Here is an 18,922-nt window from a genome sequence, read left to right on the forward strand (position 1 = left end):
CTCCTCAAATGACCCCGGCAGCTGGGGCCACGGCTCCTCAGGCGACTTTCTGACCTGGGTGTGTCCTCCTTTCTCTCTGTCTCTCTCTTACACACACACACACACACACACACACACACACAAACACCCACACAAACAACCACACCACTCTCGCACGGGGGCCTCATAAGGCCCCTGCCACTGTTTCCTTCTTAGTTATCTGGCTGGGGCCGGCCCTCAGGCCGAGACACCAGCCGTCCACGTGCTGTGCTCGTTGGACTCGGGACGTTGGACTCGGGACCTGTCGTGTGTCAGCATCTGTGTTTTGTTTTGTTTCTTATTTCACGGTGACTTCCTGTGTTGGGTCATTGTGCCATTAACACGAATTCTTGTGTGTGTGCCTCTCTCTCATCCTTTCTTTTTTCTCTCCCTCCCTGTCTCTTCCCTGCACTCCATGTTGCATGTGGCCGCCACAGGGAGGAAAGGGCCAACCAGGCGAGAAGGTGAGTCCACACTTTCCCGTCCACACTGCCACCCCAGCCTCTGCCTCCACCTCCTGGACTCTTGGGGGGGCTTCCAGAGGCCCCCATCCCCTCCTTCTGGCACACAGGCCCCAGCGGAGCATGCCAGCCCGTCCTGCTCTGCCCTCGCAGCCTCTCACAGCCTGGTTTCCTAACAGCTTCCACACCATCGGGCAGGAATCTTGGGACTCCTGGACTAAGGGTCCCAGCTTCCCTGGCTGAGGTCTGAGGGGTGTCCCCTGCCCGCCTCTTCGCATTGATTTCAGCCTTAGGCAGTCACCCTTCCCAGAGGCAAGGAGAGCAGCAACTGCTGTTTTGTGTAGCTGGTTCTAGCCCCTCCCTAGCCCTCCACTGGTCCCTCAGATTTAGACACTCTATTTGTGCTGCTCCAGAGAGAGTCCCCCAGGGGAACACCCAGACCTACACCTAGTCACACCAGGACTAGGAGGCAAGGCAGCTCCCACCTTCAGGCTCAGGGCTGCTGGGCCCAACAGCAAGTGTGTGTCTTCTCCCCACCCTCTCTTTACAGCAGCTCCAGCCCGGGGCCAGGGTGTGAAGCCGTGTGGCCACCTGGGGCTGGTGAAGAAGACCTCAGGGGGTGTGGAACTTGGCTGGGGCTGGGGCAGGTTGGGAGCATCCTGAGCAGGGCCCTGTGGGGATGCCTCTGGGGCCTGAGCAGCCATGGCTGAGCTGAGGCCTCCTCTCTCCTCCCTCCCCCCTCCCCCCTCCCCGGGCCCCCTCTTGCCCATCTCTGCACTGAATCCTCTTCTCCCACTTCCGGCCGGGGCCCCGCCCTCTTTCCCTGGTCCCCACGTCCCGTGCTCTTGCTCACGTCTCTTCTCTCTTCATTCCTCCTGCTTCCCCACTGCCCTTCTCAATCCTTCTCGAATGTTCCATCCATCCCCTTTTCATCTCCTCTCCTCTGGGTCCCTCATCTTCCCCCGTATCCTCTGCCCCGCTTTGTCCTCTGGCTCTCGGGACCCACCCTCACCCGCTCCGCCTTCCCCACCTGCCAGCTGCCCCCTTCTACTCTTCCCCTCCCACCCCTGCCCCCCTCCCTCTCCCCCTCCTCCCTCTTTCTCTCCCCCACAGGGGGCCCCAGGAGATGCCGGGATGTCCATCATCGGTCCCCGCGGCCCCCCGGTAAGTGGCTCTTGCCCTTCCTCGGGGTGGGGGGATGGGTGAGTTAGTAAGGAGGCCTGTGGGGGGCCAGCGCGGGTCCTGGCCACGCCTTTGGGTGTGACGGCCACCACAGGGACGCGGTCCGCTGGGCCAGGCCTCACTGCTGCTGATGTTAAAGAAAGCGGCCTGACTAAACCGACCTCAGTTACAGCCTCTCGGGAGGGTTCACAAGGCCCTACCCTGTAGCCGTGAAACGACAGCAGCTGTGAGGCGGCCCTGCTGTTCACAGGCAGAGGGCGAAAGTGCTGGCTCCTCTCCCGGGAGGGCGGTGGTGGCCGTGCTCCGGCTTCCCGGGGACACGTTCCAGAAGCCCAAGAAGCAGTTACCCCAGAGCCCAGGTCTCCTGAGCCAAGCACCCTCTCCTGCTCTTGACAGAGCCCAGCCCGCCTCTCACCCTCAAAGGCCCTGGTTCTGTGCTCAGTGCTGGGTCCCAGTCCCCCACGCCCAGTGGCTGGGGGCTAGGGAAAAGCAGAGAGCCTTCCCCTCAGATAGGCTTCCTTAGGGACCAAGGCGGGGGTGGGGGGGGGGCGTGGGCGATGCTGCGGGAAGATAGCGTGACTATGGGAAGGAGGAATGGCTGTTTTTCTCAGAGCGTCCGACCCAAGGGACTTCGATAAAATCGCCAGATGTCGGGGTGGAAAGGACCTCAAGGATGGTCTAGCACGACCTTCTCAGAAGGGGAAACTGAGGCCTGGGGAGAGGAAGGGGCTTGGCCAGGGTCCCACACATAGAGGCCGAAGCAGCGTTAGAACCCAGGACCCTGGGCGCCCAGGGCTCCCCGCACAGCAACAGGCTGCAGTCTCCATGCTCTGCTGTGCTCTTTTCCTTCCCTGCCGTGCATGGTTGAGAGGGGTAGGGACACAGAGGCCTAGCCTCATGCTCCCAGAGCCTAGCCCAATGGGTGATGAAGCCCCCCTACCCATTCCCCTGCGTTCAGTGGGAAGCAGGAGGCTCCTCCCCACTGACTAGGGAGAGGAGGGGGGTCAGAGAGCAAATTGCTAAGCTACATGCAAGGCCCTGACAGCTCTGCAGCCAGGAAGGGGCTGTGGTGAGAGCTGGGAGCAGAGAGGGAGAGCCGAGAAGGTCAGAGAGGGCAGCCGAAGGATGGAGCTGGGGAGCAGGGCCAGCGGGCAGGCCGGGGGCCTGGACTGGAGGCAGGGCTTGAAGGGGCCTGGACTGCGTGGACAGGCCTTCCCTGCAAGGTTTCTACCAGCTCAGACCACGCGACAGTGCCGAGGGCTGACACTTTGCACTTACTCTGTGGCAGGCAGTATCCTAACACCTTTACACATAGTAGCTCACTTAATCCTCACGAGAACTCCACAGGTAGGTACTATTAGCACCTCCACTTTATAGATGAGAAAAGCAGGGCACAGCGAGGCTGAGTGACTTGCCGAAGGTCATACATGAGAGTGTGGCCATGGTGCTGGGATTTGACACTCAGCCCGGGCCGTGTGCTCAGGGTCTACACTCTGACCCCTGATGCTACCCAGCCACGGGGTTCCCATCACCTGTGCTTCTGGCTCACGTGGCCACCGTCCCGGTGGGCTGTAAGCCCCCTCGTGTACTGGGGGAGCCACAGTGTGGGTGCCCTGAGCCCAGGTGGGGTACCCAGCCAGGGGGCGACTAGGACATGGGGAGGTCACAGAGAAAGACAGTCCCCCAGGTTCCAACGACAAGGACGGAGCCTGGGGTGGACCTGTTAGGAGGACAGGGCAGTAACACAGAATTCAGGCCCTACCCTTTGGCCAGCATCTCTGTCTGCCTCCTGGTCTGACCACAGGTGTTCCCTTGTGTGGATCAGGCTGGTCCTCTCACACCCTCTTAGCAGCATCTTTCAGCAGTGTCATGTCAGCTGGATACCTAGAAGTGGTTGAAAAGGCCTTACTTCTGGAGAATATGCTCCGGGGGCAGGGTCTGCCTCAGCTCCCCCTGCTTCCAGCCCAGCGTGTATAAATATACCCACCGCGCTGGACATGGTTCCAGTGGTGAAGAGTACCTTCTGTTCCAGTAATAGCAATAGCTTCCCTCTCCTGGACACCTAGGAGACATGCTAGGTCCTACACTGAAAGCCTGTGTATGTGCCAGCCTCCTCCAGTCCCTCCGGCCCCCAGGAAAGCTGCCAGCCCATTTCACAGAGCGGGAAACAGAGGTCCATAACTGGCCTGTGGTCACACGGCTCCTCAGTGCTGGAGCTTGGTTTGGGCCCGGTCGGCCTCATTCCAAAGCCAGCATTCTTTCTCTAACACCGCCTTCCACGTTTTAAGCTCTACTGTTTAAAAAGGATATTTACCTTGAAAAAACAATCCTCCCTGTGAGTGTTGTGTTGATGTTGGGAGAGGCTTTATGGCACCAGGAGGCTTGATCAAGCCCAGTGTCCTCGGATTTTGGCCTGTGTGTGTGACCTTCACCCAGATGGCTGGGGCCGCCCCTGCTGAGTCCTCGCTAGACACCAGGGCCACCCCCTTAGCTCCTCCTAGGAAGCCACCTGGAGCTGCTGAGAGCAGGGGACCGCAGAAGACCATGGGACCGATTGCAATTAAGGGGTAGAGGTCAAGTGGGCAAGCCCTCTGCGGTCCAGGATGATGGGGAACATGTGGCTTTCCACTCAGCCAGGAAGGGCCTAGGACACATGCTGCTAATGAGAACCAGCCTTGCCACTCTCAGGGGCCACCTGCCTCCTGTCGTGCAGCTTCGTAAACGGTCCGTGCAAAGGGGGCACCATCCAGGCACTTTGGAGAGGGATGGTTCACATTCCAGTGAGGCAAGGTGCCGGAGCAGCGGGCCCCATTAAACTGAGTGGGAGGCTGGGACTCTGAGATGCTGGCTGACCCCACAGGCACTGGGGAGGTCAGCTGCCAGGCTAGGAAATGCCCCCTATCTCAAAGGGAGCTCATTCTTTCCCGGAGACCCCAGGTTCTCTTCAGGGGCCAGGAGGAGCTGTCTGAACTTCCAGCCCTCATTCACAAGGAGACACCAGGTCAATACACCCGTCGAGTGTTTCTTCGTTTATTCGTTCCATTAATATTTGCCAGGCACCTACGACATCCTAGGTGCTGGGTAGAAGATGAAAACCTGACTGCAGCCCGCTTGCCCCTTTGCAGAGAGAAGCCATCCCATAGTGATTATAGTACAGACAGTCAGCGCTCAGCTGGGGACGGTTAGGGAGCTGTGGAAGATGAGGAGGCACCTGACTTGGGGTGAGGGCAGGCAGGGAAGGCTGCCGGGAGGAAGAGGTAACTAAACTGTGATCAAGGAGGAACAGAGGTCCCAGGTACCAAGGCTGGGGAGGAGTGCTGAAACTCCAAGGCAGGAGCGGTTCCCGTAAACTACCGGAGAAATGGGGAAAGTTCTTTCCAAAGCAAAGCAAGAGCAAGGATGGTGAGAGAGAGGTTGGCGAGGTAAGCAAGGGCCCGATCATGAAGGACACAATGTTCAGGAGTCAGGATTTTACCCCGAGGGCAGTGCAGACCCCTTGGGTTGTGTTCAGCTGAGGAGGAACACGATCAGACTTGCAGTTTAAAAAGCTCCCCAGGGGCTTCCCTGGTGGCGCAGTGGTTGGGAGTCCGCCTGCCGATGCAGGGAACACAGGTTTGTGCCCCGGAGGTACTATTGTGCCCGCGGAGCGGCTGGGCCCATGAGCCATGGCCGCTGAGCCTGCGGGTCCAGAGCCTGTGCTCCGCAACGGGAGAGGCCACGACAGTGAGAGGCCCGCGTACCCCAAAAAAAAAAAAAAAAAAAAAAGCTCCCCTGATCCTTCCTGCTCCAGCACGGAGCATGCTTAGAAGAGGCTGCAGGTACGGGGCTGGCAGGAAGGGACTTGTAATCGTCAAGGCCTGGACTGGAGCACAGTCAGTGGGGCTGGTGGGAGGGCTGGACTGGCGAGATATGTTGGAAGGGGAATTGACGGAATTTAGTGATGATAAAAATGGGGATTGACGGAGAAAGAGGAGTTCAAGGTGACCCCACCTTTCGGACTTGAGTAGCGGAGTGCCTGGCAGTGCCCTTCCCCACAGGGAGAGAAGCAGATTTTGTGGGGGCAGATGAGTTCAATCTGAAGGTGATAGATTTGGGATGTCCTTGTAATGTTTGGCCTTCTGTTTGCTGCCGGAGATCAGAGGGAGTGGAGGCGGCTCCCGAGGGTGGGTCATACACACCCTCTCCCAACTCTGCGTTCAGTGACATCACTTTTCAAGCTTAAAACGGGCTGTGGTGGGAGTATTTACAGAATCACAGATTTACAGAAATTGGCAAATGCTGTACAAAGCAGGGCTCTCCTCCCCCACTCTCCCCATCGTGATTAAGCATTTACCAGCAGAGTCTTGTTTAAAAGATAGCCAGCACTGACTTGGGGTAGCGGAGGTAGAATAAGGCAGGCTCTGGACAGATCCACGACTGGCCCTCTTTCAGGGGTTAGATAAGAGGGAAGGGAGAGCTCCTGGTAGCGTCCTTCCTACCAGAAACTTCAGTTTGTCTGTGTTGCTTTACCCCACGCAAGTGCAGGCAGGAGGAAGGTAGGGAGGAGTAGACGTAGGTCCACTTCCGAAAGACAGGGATGCACTTCGCTCCCTCTCTTCCCTGGCCTCGAATTAAAGGAAGAGATTTTAGAGAGCAGTGTAAAGCTTATTTCCCTTGTTCTTGTATAGAAGGATATAACATTAATCTGTAAATTAATCTACAAAAAAATCTATCCACAATTTTAACATGATCCTAATACCCATGAAGCTGGGGGGTGGAGTTAGGAGTCCAACAAAATAACATTCAATTTCATTTGGAAAAATAACAGTTATGAGAATTTCAGAAACTTTTTGAAACATAGAGTAAGGGGGGTAGGGGAGGAGGGGTTTAGTTGTTCTACCAGCCATCAAAACGTATTATAGAAACAGAGCAATTAAAACAACAAATAGAACAGAAGTAAAGTCAGACGCATCTGGGAATTTGGTCCATGATAAAGGCTTCATTTCACAATAGAAAGAGAAGATGGATTGTTCAGGAAATGATGCTGAGACAACTGACAAACAGTTTAGAAAGCAGAGTAAATTTCAAATGAACAAAATACTCAGATGTAAAACATGCAGCCATAAAATATGAGGACAAAGCATGAGCAAACATTTATAATTCTGAACTGAGGAAGTCTCTTCAAAACATGACCTAAAGACTTCCCTGGTGGTGCAGTGGTTAAGCATCCACCGCCTGCCAATGCAGAGGACACGGGTTCGAGCCCTGGTCCAGGAAGATCCCACATGCCACGGAGCAGCTAAGCCCATGCGCCACAACTACTGAGCCTACGCTCTAGAACCCACAAGCCACAACTACTGAGCCTGTGTGCCACAACTACCGAAGCCCACCTGCCTAGAGCCCGTGCTCTGCAACAAGAGAAGCCACCACAATGAGAAGCCTGCGCACCGCAACGAAGAGTAGCCCCCGCTCGCCTCAACTAGAGAAAGCCTGTGCGCAGCAATGAAGACCCAACACAGCCAAAAATAAATTAATTAATTAATTAATTAAAAAAAAAACCACGACCTAAAACCCAGAAGCCATAGGAAAAGATTGATATGTTTGTCGGCATAAATGTAGAACTTCCACACGGCAGAAAATATACCATAAAAAAGATAAATGCCAAATTGGAAAGAATATTTGCAACACATATGACTCTCAGTTACTATTCTTGACAAAGAGCTCTACTCAAATCAGTAGGAAAAAGATAAATGTAGTAGGAATTATTGGTAAAGAATACAAACAGGCAGTTCACAAATAAATAGGATGGGTCAACAAACATTGGAAGAGATGTCCACCTTCAGTATAGATATGAAGACATGGAAACTAAAATCCATTTCCAAGCCTCTCCAAGTGCCTCACCAAGGCCCGACCTCTCCAGGAAGTAGAGTCCCAGTTTCCATTTGGTCAATGACAACATTCTTCCCAAGATCCCTGAAAAAGCTTTGGTTAGCCCTGGCTTTGGCTCTGGGTGGGAGAGATGCGTCCTGCTACCAGGGACAGCTCTGTAATTAGCAAACCATGTGATTATCCCTACCATGTAAACATTACCCAGAGTGGGACTGGAAGATGTTTCTTGGAATCCTCTCCTCCTGACCTTTTCTTCAGGCCTCTCAGCATTCAGCGTAGCTGGAAGTTTACACTGGGTGGTTTCCAGGTTTTCTTCTTAGTGCTATTCTTAGCATCACTTATCCTTGAGAGGAGAGAGGCCTGGGGCCCTTCTGGTACATGAGTGGCATCTCCACGCTCTTGCCCTCTGGGATGCTTCCCACAAGCCCATCCCGGGCCCACAGCATGCTCCAGCTGGTTCCCTGCCTGGACCCTGGCAGCAGGGACCCCATCCCACCCAGCCTTGTCCCCTGAGCATATCCCCCGAACAGAGGCCTCTAGGCATCCATGTCCACAGCTTCAAGGAAGACCCAAGCAGTCTGGAGGTGTTTCAGGTTTACAGCCGTTGGACCCAGAGGAATCTTCCTCCGGATAAGGGCCAATTCTGAAACTACTGCTTGGCAAGGACAAACCTCCATTGATCCTAAGACATTGGATCAAAGACAACCTTGCTTTATTCTGGTGCTCCTAGGTTCAGTTCAGTTTAACAAACATCTGATGATGGCAGCTACCATTTCAATAGGCTTTACAAATATAGCTGAACGACCCTATGAGTTCATACAGTTATCCCCTTTCTATAGATGAGGAGACTGATGCACAGGGAGGTTAAGCCATTTGCTCAGAGTCACATAGCCATTGGTGGCAGTGGAGACACGATTAGAACTCAGTCTACCAGAGTCAAAACCCCAAGCTTGGGAAGAGACTGAGGCCATCTCAGTCAAGGGGAGACTTCAAGCTGAAAGCTAATCGTGTGAAAGATGTGGTGTGTCCACTGAAAGGCAGGTGAGCCAGGGTGCCCAAGCAGAGAGTAGGTAGGAAGATGAGGCGGGAAAGGAGCTGAAATGGTGCATCAGGATGAGAGTGAGGCTGACCTTGAATGACATGTGAGCAGAAGAGAACCCTTGCTGGTTCTTGAGAAGGGGAGTGACAGGACCCAGGTTTCTTAGCTCTCCATCACCCTGGACCTCCCGGTCAGCCCGTTCCAGCCCTGGGTCTGCACAGCCTCAGGCTTCTTATCACCTCCGCACTTCTCTTTTGTCCTGAATCTGGCCAGTGAATCTGCTTCTAATCTCCAACCTGAATACCGAGATCTGTGTACTCTGTACCTCCAGAAAAATGGACATGATCGCTCTGCATCCCACAGAGATCGGAGGACCCAGAGATTATCCAACCAGGAGAGCCCTATTAGCCAGGGCGAGAGGACAGTGGGCAGTCCGACCTGTTCTGGTCTGAAAACACATCCCAAAGGCCAGTTTCTGATATCCAAACCATCGTTAGATAGGTGACCATGAACAATGACTGTGTAGATGAAGCAGACTTAGACAATCCCAGTCCAGGAGTTCAGCGTGCTGTAGGCTGTCCCCATTGTCCTTGCTCTCCATCCCATTCCCATGCCGAGGTTCAGAGCATCTGGGTGGGCAGTGAGGAGCTCTGGGAGGCTACTTCCCAGAAAAACCCAAAGGATGCTGGCCACTTGCTTTTCCCTTCCCCACCCCACTCCCTGGAGGAGACTTCCTATGATGGTCCATCTCCTTTCTCCATCCTGCCTCCCAGCCTGTGTCTCTCACGGATGATCACAGAGGAGTGGGAGGGAAACCACTGATCCTCTGGGAGCCAAGGTGAACGGGGGACTAAGGTGTGGCTTCCTCTCCTCCTCGCCCACACTCACTCCTCTCCTGCTCTTTTCAGGGTCAGCCGGGCACTCGAGGTTTTCCTGGATTTCCGGTAAGTGGAGAGGACTGGTCAGCTGTGCCCCCTGGCGACTCCTGGGCCTGGCTGTGTTAAACTTCAGGCAGGGCCGGCCCTCAAACTGCTTTTGCCATTCCACATTCCCATCGGTAAGGACCCTCATCTGCAGCCTTTCGTGGAGAGTAACTGAGGAGAGTAGCCCAGCGCTCGGCTACAGTGCAGGAGGGGACAGGGACACCAACACGGAACTGCAGGGGTGGCAGACAGGACAGGCTGTGAAGCCACAGGACCCTGGACCGTGGGGCAGATGACGCACCACTCGGAGGCCACCTCTGACCTGGCTCTGAGAGCAGATCCGCCTGCTGGGGGCAGTCATGTGGCCATCTGGATGTCCTGGGAGCCCTGCCTAAGGCCTAAGACAGATTATGAGAGGCGGGCAGGGAGCAGCCAGCTCCCCCTTTCCTGCAGGCCTCGGCGCTGGCCAGCCCTGCTTTCCAGGAACACGCCCTCCACTTTCCACTAGAGGTGAAAAGGACTTTGACGCCATGGCGACTGCCACCCGTCAGGTTCTCCCTCGTGCCAGCACGGGGCAGGGGGCATCTCGTTCACTCCCAAAGACCCCTCATGGGAGATTCTTGTACTCCCCCCCCCCCCCCCCCCAAAAAACTCCCCCACTTTAGAATGGGACAGCGAGGTTTAAGCTTACCCATGGTCTCGTAACAGCAAGTGGTGAAGCAGAGATGTGAACCCTAACTCGTTACAGTGCAGGACCTGTGCCCTTAACTGCCTCCCAGGCTGCCCCTCTGCCAGGACAGCTGTGATGCTCAGTCTTTACCTCTGGCCTCTTTCTCTTTCAGGGTCCCATTGGGCTTGACGGCAAACCGGTGAGTGGACCCTCTCGGGCTATGGGCTCCCCCCACTTAGTCCAGGTCACGAACCCAGGGTCTCCTAGTCCTTCTGCGAGACCCCGACTCCTTGGAAGACGCTTCAGATAAAATGAACGTTCTTGGGGCGGAAAGTCGTTGCCAGTGGGAAGGGGAGGAGAGGCCATTTGAAGGAGTTGCCCTGTCCCCCATGAGCCTCCCCTGGGCACAAGTCCACGGCCTCCAAGCTGCGCACTCAGTATCTGGAGCAAGAGCCGTCCTAGAATCTGCTGATTCCGGGGCCTCCTGGAAGGGGCTGGAAGGCAGTGAGGCAAGGAGGCCACGGGAGAGGAGAGGGCTGGAGAGCTCTGGCTCGCGCCGTTGCCCCCAGCCTCGCAGGGCGCCTCCTGTGCGCCGCTCGGCGTCTCCATCTCGGTCGAGCCCCAATACGTGCCCAAGTCCACATGGAGGCTGCTTCCCATCCAGAGCTCCTCTCTGCTCATCTCAGTCCTTTTCACCGGGCCCCAGATGCACACGTTCACGGGAGGAGCCCTGTGTGACTGGGGAGTGGGGCTGGGGTGCAAACGACTCACCCAGCACTCGTGCTCCTCTCCTTCCAGGGCCGCCCCGGACCAAAAGGGGAGACGGTAAGACCCAGCTTTCCTGCCTTCCCTCGAGGGGTGCGGGGGTCAGCCTAGCCCTCATGGGCCACAGAAGCACTGCCCCGCAGCGGGAGTGGCCGCCCCATGGTCACTCCCCGGCTGGGTGCGACGCGTCCCCCTAGGTCCTCACTCAGTGCAGGGAGGAGAGGCGGCAGGGGGGCTTCTCCACCTGAAGAATGAGGAAAGGGAGGTCCAGAGAGCATCTGCGCTTGGCCAGTGTCACACAGAATTAGCAGCTAGTGTTCCCAAACCGCCACTCTCATCCAGCACTCACAGGGGGCCGAGGGTACCCATCCGGCACTTCGTCCTGAGCCTGATTTCCTCATGCTCCCTGCTCTGGGCCGCCCAGGGCTCCAGGCGCTCCTGCCCCAGCCGGGCACAAGGCAGACCTGGAGAAGCAGACCTCTGCCCCTACCTTCCTCCTGGCCCCTTCCCACCTTCTGGAGAGCCTTAACCCAGTCCGTGCCACCCCGGAAGGAACAGTGATGGCCCTCAGCAGGGCACTGCTCTGTAATCCTCCCAACAGCTTATCATCCCCACTCTATGAAAGGGCAGATCAAGGCTCAGAATGGTTGTGTGTATTGCCTGAGGTTACACAACTCCTAAATAACAGAACAGGGAGTGAGACCCACGTGGTAGGCCCTTACCCTCCACCGTGTCTCCTTCTGCTGCCAGGGCCCTTCGTTTAGAAAGAAAGGGACCTTTCTAGGGGACTCCCCTTTCTGCCATCCCTCTGCCCCACCCCACTTCACCCCCCATGAGTCTTCCCCATCTGTTCCGGGGTCAGAACTAACTTGAACAGGGAACGGTAGGGCCACCCCTTCTCCCATGAGCTCACATCAGTGTGTTAGGTCCCCTGTCCACCTCGTAGTCGTCCGTCAAAATCCGACAGGCCACAGAGCCATTAGGCTTCTGTTTGGCTTGGCACGGGGACCCCAAGCTAGTAACTCAACACGCTGTCTAGTGTAATTATCTTAGCCTGTTTATCATCTGTCCGTCTCCCACTTGCCTCCCTTCCTGGATGGTTTACCTGCTGCTGGGCATCCAACATGGGGGGCTGGGGCTCACCCTCACATGCTTAACCTGTGCCCTCACCTGTCAGAAGGGGGTCACCTCTGCCCCACCCACCTCACAGTAGCCCCAAGAATCTGATGTAAGGCGTAGACAGGACCGGGGCCCCCCAAGTGGCGTAAAAGAGAGCCAGGACTCTGCATTCACGGCTTGTCCCACAGCTCACAGGGCTGTGCTAAGGACGAGAGGAGTTAATTCACACCAAGTGCTTAGAACAGTACCTGGCACAGAGGAAGCATGACAGGTACCAAGCTGGCACATCGCCCTGACCTGTCCTAAAGGGGCAGGCTCAAGAGCTAATCAGTGCCCTGTGTTGTTGGACCTTGAAATACTTAAAAGAAACTTGAAATTCAGATTTTTGTTGTACTCTCCTTGCTCTTCAGTATTTCAGTTTATTGAAATAAAACTGTGGGATCAACAAAATACCTTGGGGACCACGATTGTCCCATGGGCCGCCATTTGGGATGTCTGGACTCAGTCCTCCAAGTCTCTGCAGTCCCAAGCCTTTGGGTTCTTCCTCTGGGCCCCTGGCCCTCCTTCTCTCATCACACCCCTCTCTCTGTCCCAAGAGAGGGTGGCCTGGTCCCCTGCAGTCTGACTCCCTGCCATATGCGTCACATTCTGCTAAACTTGATGCTAAACACTTAGTGAACCGCATGGGCTGGGGCGCCACGTGGCTTGTCCCAAAGACCACGTGTCCCTTCCCACGAACCTCCTAGGAATTTCCCAGTTTGGGGGTTGGTCCAGTTGTCAAGTTGGGGACAAAAGAAGGCTTTCCTCCCACCCAGATGGATCTGTCCATGGGCATCCTGAGGTCTTCAAACCCCAAAGAGACTGGCCTGGCAGGTGGGTCCTCACAGGCCCTCAGGAAGGCCTGCAAGATGGAAGGGAGCTCAGGGCCCCAGAGGCTGGGACACTGCCTGTGGCTCCAGCCAAGTTTAGAAGCCCTGCCCCCTGAGGTCCAGCCCAGTTCAGAGCGCGTGGCAGAGTGGACACAGCTGGACCTTCACGGTCCCAGTGCCACCACTCACTGAGCCACAGGGTCTTGTCTCCGTCACCTCGTCCGGGAGATGGAGTGACGCCAGTGCCTTCCTCTCGGGCCAGCGCGGGTGTGACTCAGCACATCCTGAAAGCCTTGCCTCCGAGGGGATCCTCAGAACAAGGTGCGCCATCCTACCCCCTCCCCTCCACACTGGCCGAGCGTGAAGCCTTCTCAGCACTGGCCTTGGGTCAGGCTTCTGAGATACCCAGCTGGACGCCATGTCCTCCTCAGAGAACTGAGGATGGCTTAAGTCGCCCACTTCCTGCTTCCTCTTTGGCCAAAGGTTTCTCCAAAACCCCCAAAGTCTGCAGCGCTGCCCCAGCCCCCGTGTCCCCAGAAGCCCTTCTGGTTCAGTGGGGTTGATGCTGAGGCCTCGGAGGGTAGGAGTTAGAAGGTGCTTTTGGCTCCGTGAGGACGTGGCGTGAGTGTGCAGTAGCAGAGCCCTGCCTGACGTGGCCACGCAGCCTCCTCCGTGGCTGGCCCACAAGATGCTGGCGGTTGCGGGAATGAATGAAGGATGGCACCTGTTCTTCATCGCGGCCGCGTGCGGGGGGCAGGGCACACCTAGTCATGTCCACGGGCGGATGAAGGAGCCGGGCCACGCCAGCTGGAACATCTCGAGCACCGGAAGACCTGGTGTGGGTGGCCAAGCCCAGCCTTCGGGACTGCAGGCTTTCCAAAAAGTTCCTTGCACAATCCCGTGCAGGCCTGCATCTCTGATTCTGCTGTCTTCTGTGCGCCACTGACCTCCCCACAGGGCTTGGCGGGTACCTCGCCCCAATGTTTCCCAGCAGAGAGGCTTTGGGCCCTGAGTCCTTAGCCTCTGTTTCTAACTGTCTCATTTCTCTTCTTAGGGACCTCCAGGACAAAAAGGAGAAAAGGTAAGCTGATGGAGGTTTTCTAGAATTTTCATCTCAAGAAGCAGCCTTCCAACAGGTAGAAAGGATTATTTTCAAACTTCAGATTTTATCAACAGAACCAGGGGAATCCCCCGTACCCTGTGGTACATGGTATATGAGAGAGAGAAGGGAAGATGCCCTGCGTGGGGTTCTTTTGCGGGGAAGGCATGGCCTGGAGCCTGGTCCTTCTCAGCCTCTTTCTCTGCCCATCCTGCCTGCCACCCCCATGGTATTTCCTGAGCACCTCCATAAGCCTCTAGGATTTTGAGGTGTCAGTTTGTAAACCACTGGCCTGGCCCTCTTCCCAGCCTCCTACCTTCTCTGCTTCCTTGAGTCTCTGATGGGGGCTCTTCTGGGCTTGCCCCCGGGCGGATGGTGCAGGGACCTGGCACCCGCGACTCCAAGAAGGCGTCTCCGAGGGCCCCGTTGCCCATAGCCTGCCTTGGTGTCTACTGTTCCCTTCCAGGGGTTCCTGTTCAGAGCCATTGGGTGGACCCACCCAGAGGGTCAGCCTTTCCGGAAGATACTTCCAGCCAGGCACGGAGCATAACTCGTGACTCTGCCGTCATGGCATGTGATGTATGGCGGCAGAGTCCTGCCCTTGGCTCTGTGGAGCCACGTCTGGGCAGGCCCTGGAGGTTACCTGCCTGCTGCCAGCCAGGCTCGAGGGAGGGAATCAGTTCTCCTGCCTGAGAGAGCTCAGCCCAAGACAGAGCGGGGCAGGCGGGTGACGCACATGCATGGTGCGTCCCCAAGTCCTGAGGTTGCCCCCGAGGTACAGCCCCCCAGCAAGGGCCTGATTCCTCCTCTCCTTCCTTCTCTTCCCCAGGGTCAGTGTGGAGAGCACCCACACCGGGTAAGTGAACCCCAAATACTGATCTATCCCTGGAGCACAGCCCCCAGTTTAGCCTCATCTTCTTCCCTACAGAGCTTGGAGACCAGGAGCACACAGCCCCCCTCTGCACTCAGCAGCCAGAGTGGTGCCTTGACGGTGCTGGGGTGTTTGGCCAGCTCCTGGGGTGTGCCTGGTAGTCAGTGTGTGTGTGTTTGTGCAGAGCTGCGTGTCTTTGTATGTCTGCTCCTGTGCTGGCTGGGCCTGCGAGCCCCCGGCGTGTGTGTGTCTGGAACTCTGCACGCCTGGCTGTGTGCTCCTCTGCACATGGCCTTCATCGTAAGGCTGTGCAGCTTGTGTGAGTCTGGGTCTGGCTCCCTACCCAGCGTGCGTGTGCGTGTGCCTGTGTGTGTGTGAGAGAGAGAGAGAGAGAGAGACAGCTTGTGTGTGTCCAGCTGCCTGCCCTGGTGGAATCAGAGGGACTTTTGGGTTAGTCATTGTTTCAGAGGACCCAAACCTCCATGGTGGGAGATAATTGGAGGCTGACTGAATCAATTCAAGGGTAAAGTCTCTGTTTTGCTTCTTTAAGAATCAAGGAAGCCCCTCCAAGTGGAGTGGGGGATTTCAGGGTTGGGATGATCTCCTGTGCCCCCTTGGCACTGCCCAGCTCCTTCCTTTCCCTTGCTTCAGCCCAGGATACAGAGCCCAAAGTCTGCTGTCATCCTATCAGGAGCCCTCAGATGTGTGTGCCAACATTAGAGAGCCATTCTCGGGGATGGGGGGGAGTGAAGGTGTGCAGGAGCCCCAGTGAGCTGGGACCCGAGAAATGCCCCTCGTTTTGTGGATCGGCCTTGCCTCTCTCAGTGGAGCATCTTTAGGTGTCCATCCCCCTGTCATAGGCTGCATCGTGCCCACAAACACACCCACAGTGTGGCTGCCCTGGGTGCCCACCCCTGCCAGGGAGTGGTCTTGAGGGTGTGGAGAGAAGCACAAGCCAGACTCAGAGTCGGTCAGCTTGGCTCCAGAAGACCGCTGGGAGGGCCTTGCTGGCAGGGTCTGGCCACTCAGACTCTGACCCCTGGTTCCCAGGCCAGGGGGAGGCCAAAGCGGGGACAGCCTTGAGCGTCAGTGGCTGGGGTGGGGGGGAGGCCAAGACTGGGCGGGGGGCACAGGCCGGCAGCAGCACAGACAGAGCCAGCCTGTCAGCGGCATGTGCTGCAGGGAAGCAGGGGCCCTGGTGTTCCGGCCAGCCTGATCCTGATACAATAATAGAAGGTCAGATGTGTTTATTTGAAGCGATGGGCTCACAGGATTGTTATGTTACCCAAAAGAAAGACAGCATCCCCCAGCACAAAAGACAACACAACTTAGACGCTTTGACAGTGTGTCATCAGCCCCGAGAGAACGCATGGGGCCGGTTGCCCTTCAGCGCAACCCAAGAAGAGGGAGCTGGCGGGGAGAGAAGGCTCCACAGGGCCACAGGGCGCAGAGGAGCCCAGGGTATGGCTGCGCCAGTGCGGGTAACGAGTCAGGCCGGGTGAGCGTGGATTTGGGGATCCAGCCGCTGGGCAGGGCAAGGCAGCTGGCACCTTCTGTTTATCTGGAAGTGGGTAGGAAAGCAGGGTCCTCCTAGGGCAAGGCGTCTGTTGGCTTTCTGAGGGGACTGCAGACCTGATGGGGGTAGCAGGCCTCTTGGCCTGCAAGGTACAAGATCCAGGTGGTCCGGGCCCCTGTTCCAGCCTGTAGCATCCCCAGGGAGGGAGGGGGAGGAGGGGTGCCCTGGGACGGGGAGCTGGTGTCTGGGCCTGGCACTCACTCTCCCCATTGCCCTGTCTCCACCTCCACCCCTACCCCACACCAGGAGCACCTCAGCAGGTCTCTAGCAGCTCTGCGCTCCAACCAGATAATTACCCTGAAGGTTTGTAGGTTCTGGAAGGTCTCCAGGCCCCTCTGCTTAGAGGCTCCCTAGATGCAGAGCCCAACATTGCACGTCCCCAGGCCCCACAGTGGGAGGGATGGGGCCGCCCATGAGGGCAGCAATGACCTGGAAAGGCGACGATTGGGCTCCCAGGTCCCTAGCTGGGTGCATCCTCAGCCCAGGCGGCCCCTGCTTCGAATCATCCCAGTGGCCTCCTGTGAGTCACAATGCTTTCAAAAACGAGAGGTGGATTATATGCCATCTCTCTTTTCACGTGGGTCCTAACCTCTTCCGAAAGCGGAGCGCTCAGCACCCACGGGTTGAGAGTCTGGAAACAGCAAGAATTTCCAGAAATGAAAATTACGTTAGATAACATGATTGCAGGTTGCCTCCCCCCAAAAAAGTGGTTGCACATGCAAGAGACGTCTTTGTCCAGTGTCTATTTTCCAAGCCCACTAGCCCCAGGGTGAGACCTCAGTAGCACTTAGCTGGTGCCCACACTGGCCACACCCTCGGGATCGGGCTTGGCTCTGCTTTTGACCATCCTCCCCAGATCCGCTGACACCAGCCCTTCTCGTTTAGCCAAAAAAAGAACCCAGAGTTCGCCACACACCAGCCTGGTTTCAAGTACCAATTTAGGGTGGTCCTGTGGCTCCCAAGCCAGAGCCTCGGAGTCTGCTCCCCTCAGCCCAGCAGCCTCTGTCCGTGACCAGGGACCGGCGGGGCTGTCAGTGCAATGTTGGGCCGCATGTTAGGAGGCCTCTGTGACCCAGCTTGGCCATGGAGGGCAGGTCTGGCCAGGGGGGCCACTCTCCCAGTCGGGGAGTGCTTCTGGCCAATACCACAAGGGCCCGCCTCCTTCCAGGGATGGGGTGCCATCTAAGGGCAAGCTCAGCACTGCACCCACAAGCATCAAGCGCCCCGCCCACGCCCTCCCTCCTGTGCCTCACGCTCGCTAATCTCTCTTCTCTCTTCCTCTGCTCCCTCCTTCTTGGCCGCCCTGCCATCCTGGTGGACTTCCAACCCTCCTGAACCCCTGCGATCTTTGGCCTTTGCCCTCTGGCCTTCCAACTCATCTTTCTCCTCAGCTGCTGCCTCTCCTCAATTCAGTGCGGCTGGCTGCACCCCCAGTCATTAAAAGGCGGACCTTCCAGGTAGACACCTCCCTTTCCCAGACCACGTGGGGCTTCCCAGGGGCTGGCGAGTCTCTGGTCCCTGTCAGTCCAGCTGGGGCTATAGGTGAAGGGAGAATCTCACTGCACTCCCGTTGCATTAATTTAGACAAAAATGGACTCACGAATGCCGTAGACGTGGAAATACACAACTCCCAGGCCCAGAAGCCACAACTACTACCCCACCATTACTACTGACGACAGCCATCACTGTGTACCGGCCACTGGCCATGCATTTCACAGGCCTCATTTCATTTAATTCTCTCCGTGGTTGTGTGAATTAGGCATGATCATCCTTATTTCACAGATGGGGAGGTAAGGCTCAGAGACACTAAGTAAGTTGCCTGAGGTCACACAGCCAATAAATTGCAGAGCACCCAGATTCTCCTTCTCTTATTAGCTGTGTGATGTGGGGCAAGTTACTTAACCTCTCTGCACCTCAGCTTCTCATTTGTAAAATGAGGATAATAACGGTTCCTACTGCCTAGGGTTATTGTGTATGTAGAGCACTGGGAATAATTCCTGGCATAGTGCTAGAATTAAATTGAGGCTCAGAGAGGTGAATTTGTACCTAAGGTCGCACAAACAACAAGAGGCAGAACGGGAACCGGCAGCCAGGTCTTCAGACCCCACGTCCAGAGCTCTCTCACTTGGACCTACACCCTTTATATTTAGAAATGCAGATTGCTTAGCATCCGATCACTTGTAACCTGAGTTTGAGAAGCGAGGGAATTTGCAGAGGAGATGTAGCCCACAACTGACAGGTGTAATCATTGTGAGCAACTGCTCCCTTCTTCCTGCCTAACTAAGCCAAGGAGGCTGGGGTAGGACCAGATCACAAAGAACGAGAGACCACAGACCCAGGGATCCAGGCATAGGCATTGCAGCTTGATGCCAGGCCAGGAATTCCATGGCTGCCACCCATGCCCGTAGCCTTCCTTACACTGGGGGTCAGGGGTTACCCCCAAGGCCACAGGGGTGCTGGAA

General features: G+C 56.5%; 1 protein-coding gene across 14 annotated transcripts in view; it reads left to right on the plus strand.

Annotated features, from left to right (window-relative positions):
- The window catches only part of COL13A1 (collagen type XIII alpha 1 chain), a 144,679-nt gene that overhangs the window by 70,660 nt on the left and 55,097 nt on the right, over window positions 1-18,922 (plus strand). For 9 of the 14 annotated variants that reach the window (XM_032608166.1, XM_032608167.1, XM_032608178.1 and 6 more), the window contains 8 exons: window positions 456-482; window positions 1,593-1,643; window positions 9,477-9,512; window positions 10,334-10,360; window positions 10,960-10,986; window positions 13,969-13,995; window positions 14,843-14,869; window positions 16,707-16,763. In XM_032608166.1, coding sequence (XP_032464057.1) covers window positions 456-482; window positions 1,593-1,643; window positions 9,477-9,512; window positions 10,334-10,360; window positions 10,960-10,986; window positions 13,969-13,995; window positions 14,843-14,869; window positions 16,707-16,763 — 279 coding nt within the window. The remainder of the gene's footprint in view (window positions 1-455; window positions 483-1,592; window positions 1,644-9,476; window positions 9,513-10,333; window positions 10,361-10,959; window positions 10,987-13,968; window positions 13,996-14,842; window positions 14,870-16,706; window positions 16,764-18,922) is intronic. The other 5 variants (XM_032608168.1, XM_032608176.1, XM_032608175.1 and 2 more) reach the window with 4 other exon arrangements.

Source organism: Phocoena sinus, chromosome 16 (genome assembly GCF_008692025.1).
Source record: "Phocoena sinus isolate mPhoSin1 chromosome 16, mPhoSin1.pri, whole genome shotgun sequence".
Lineage (NCBI taxonomy): Eukaryota > Metazoa > Chordata > Mammalia > Artiodactyla > Phocoenidae > Phocoena > Phocoena sinus.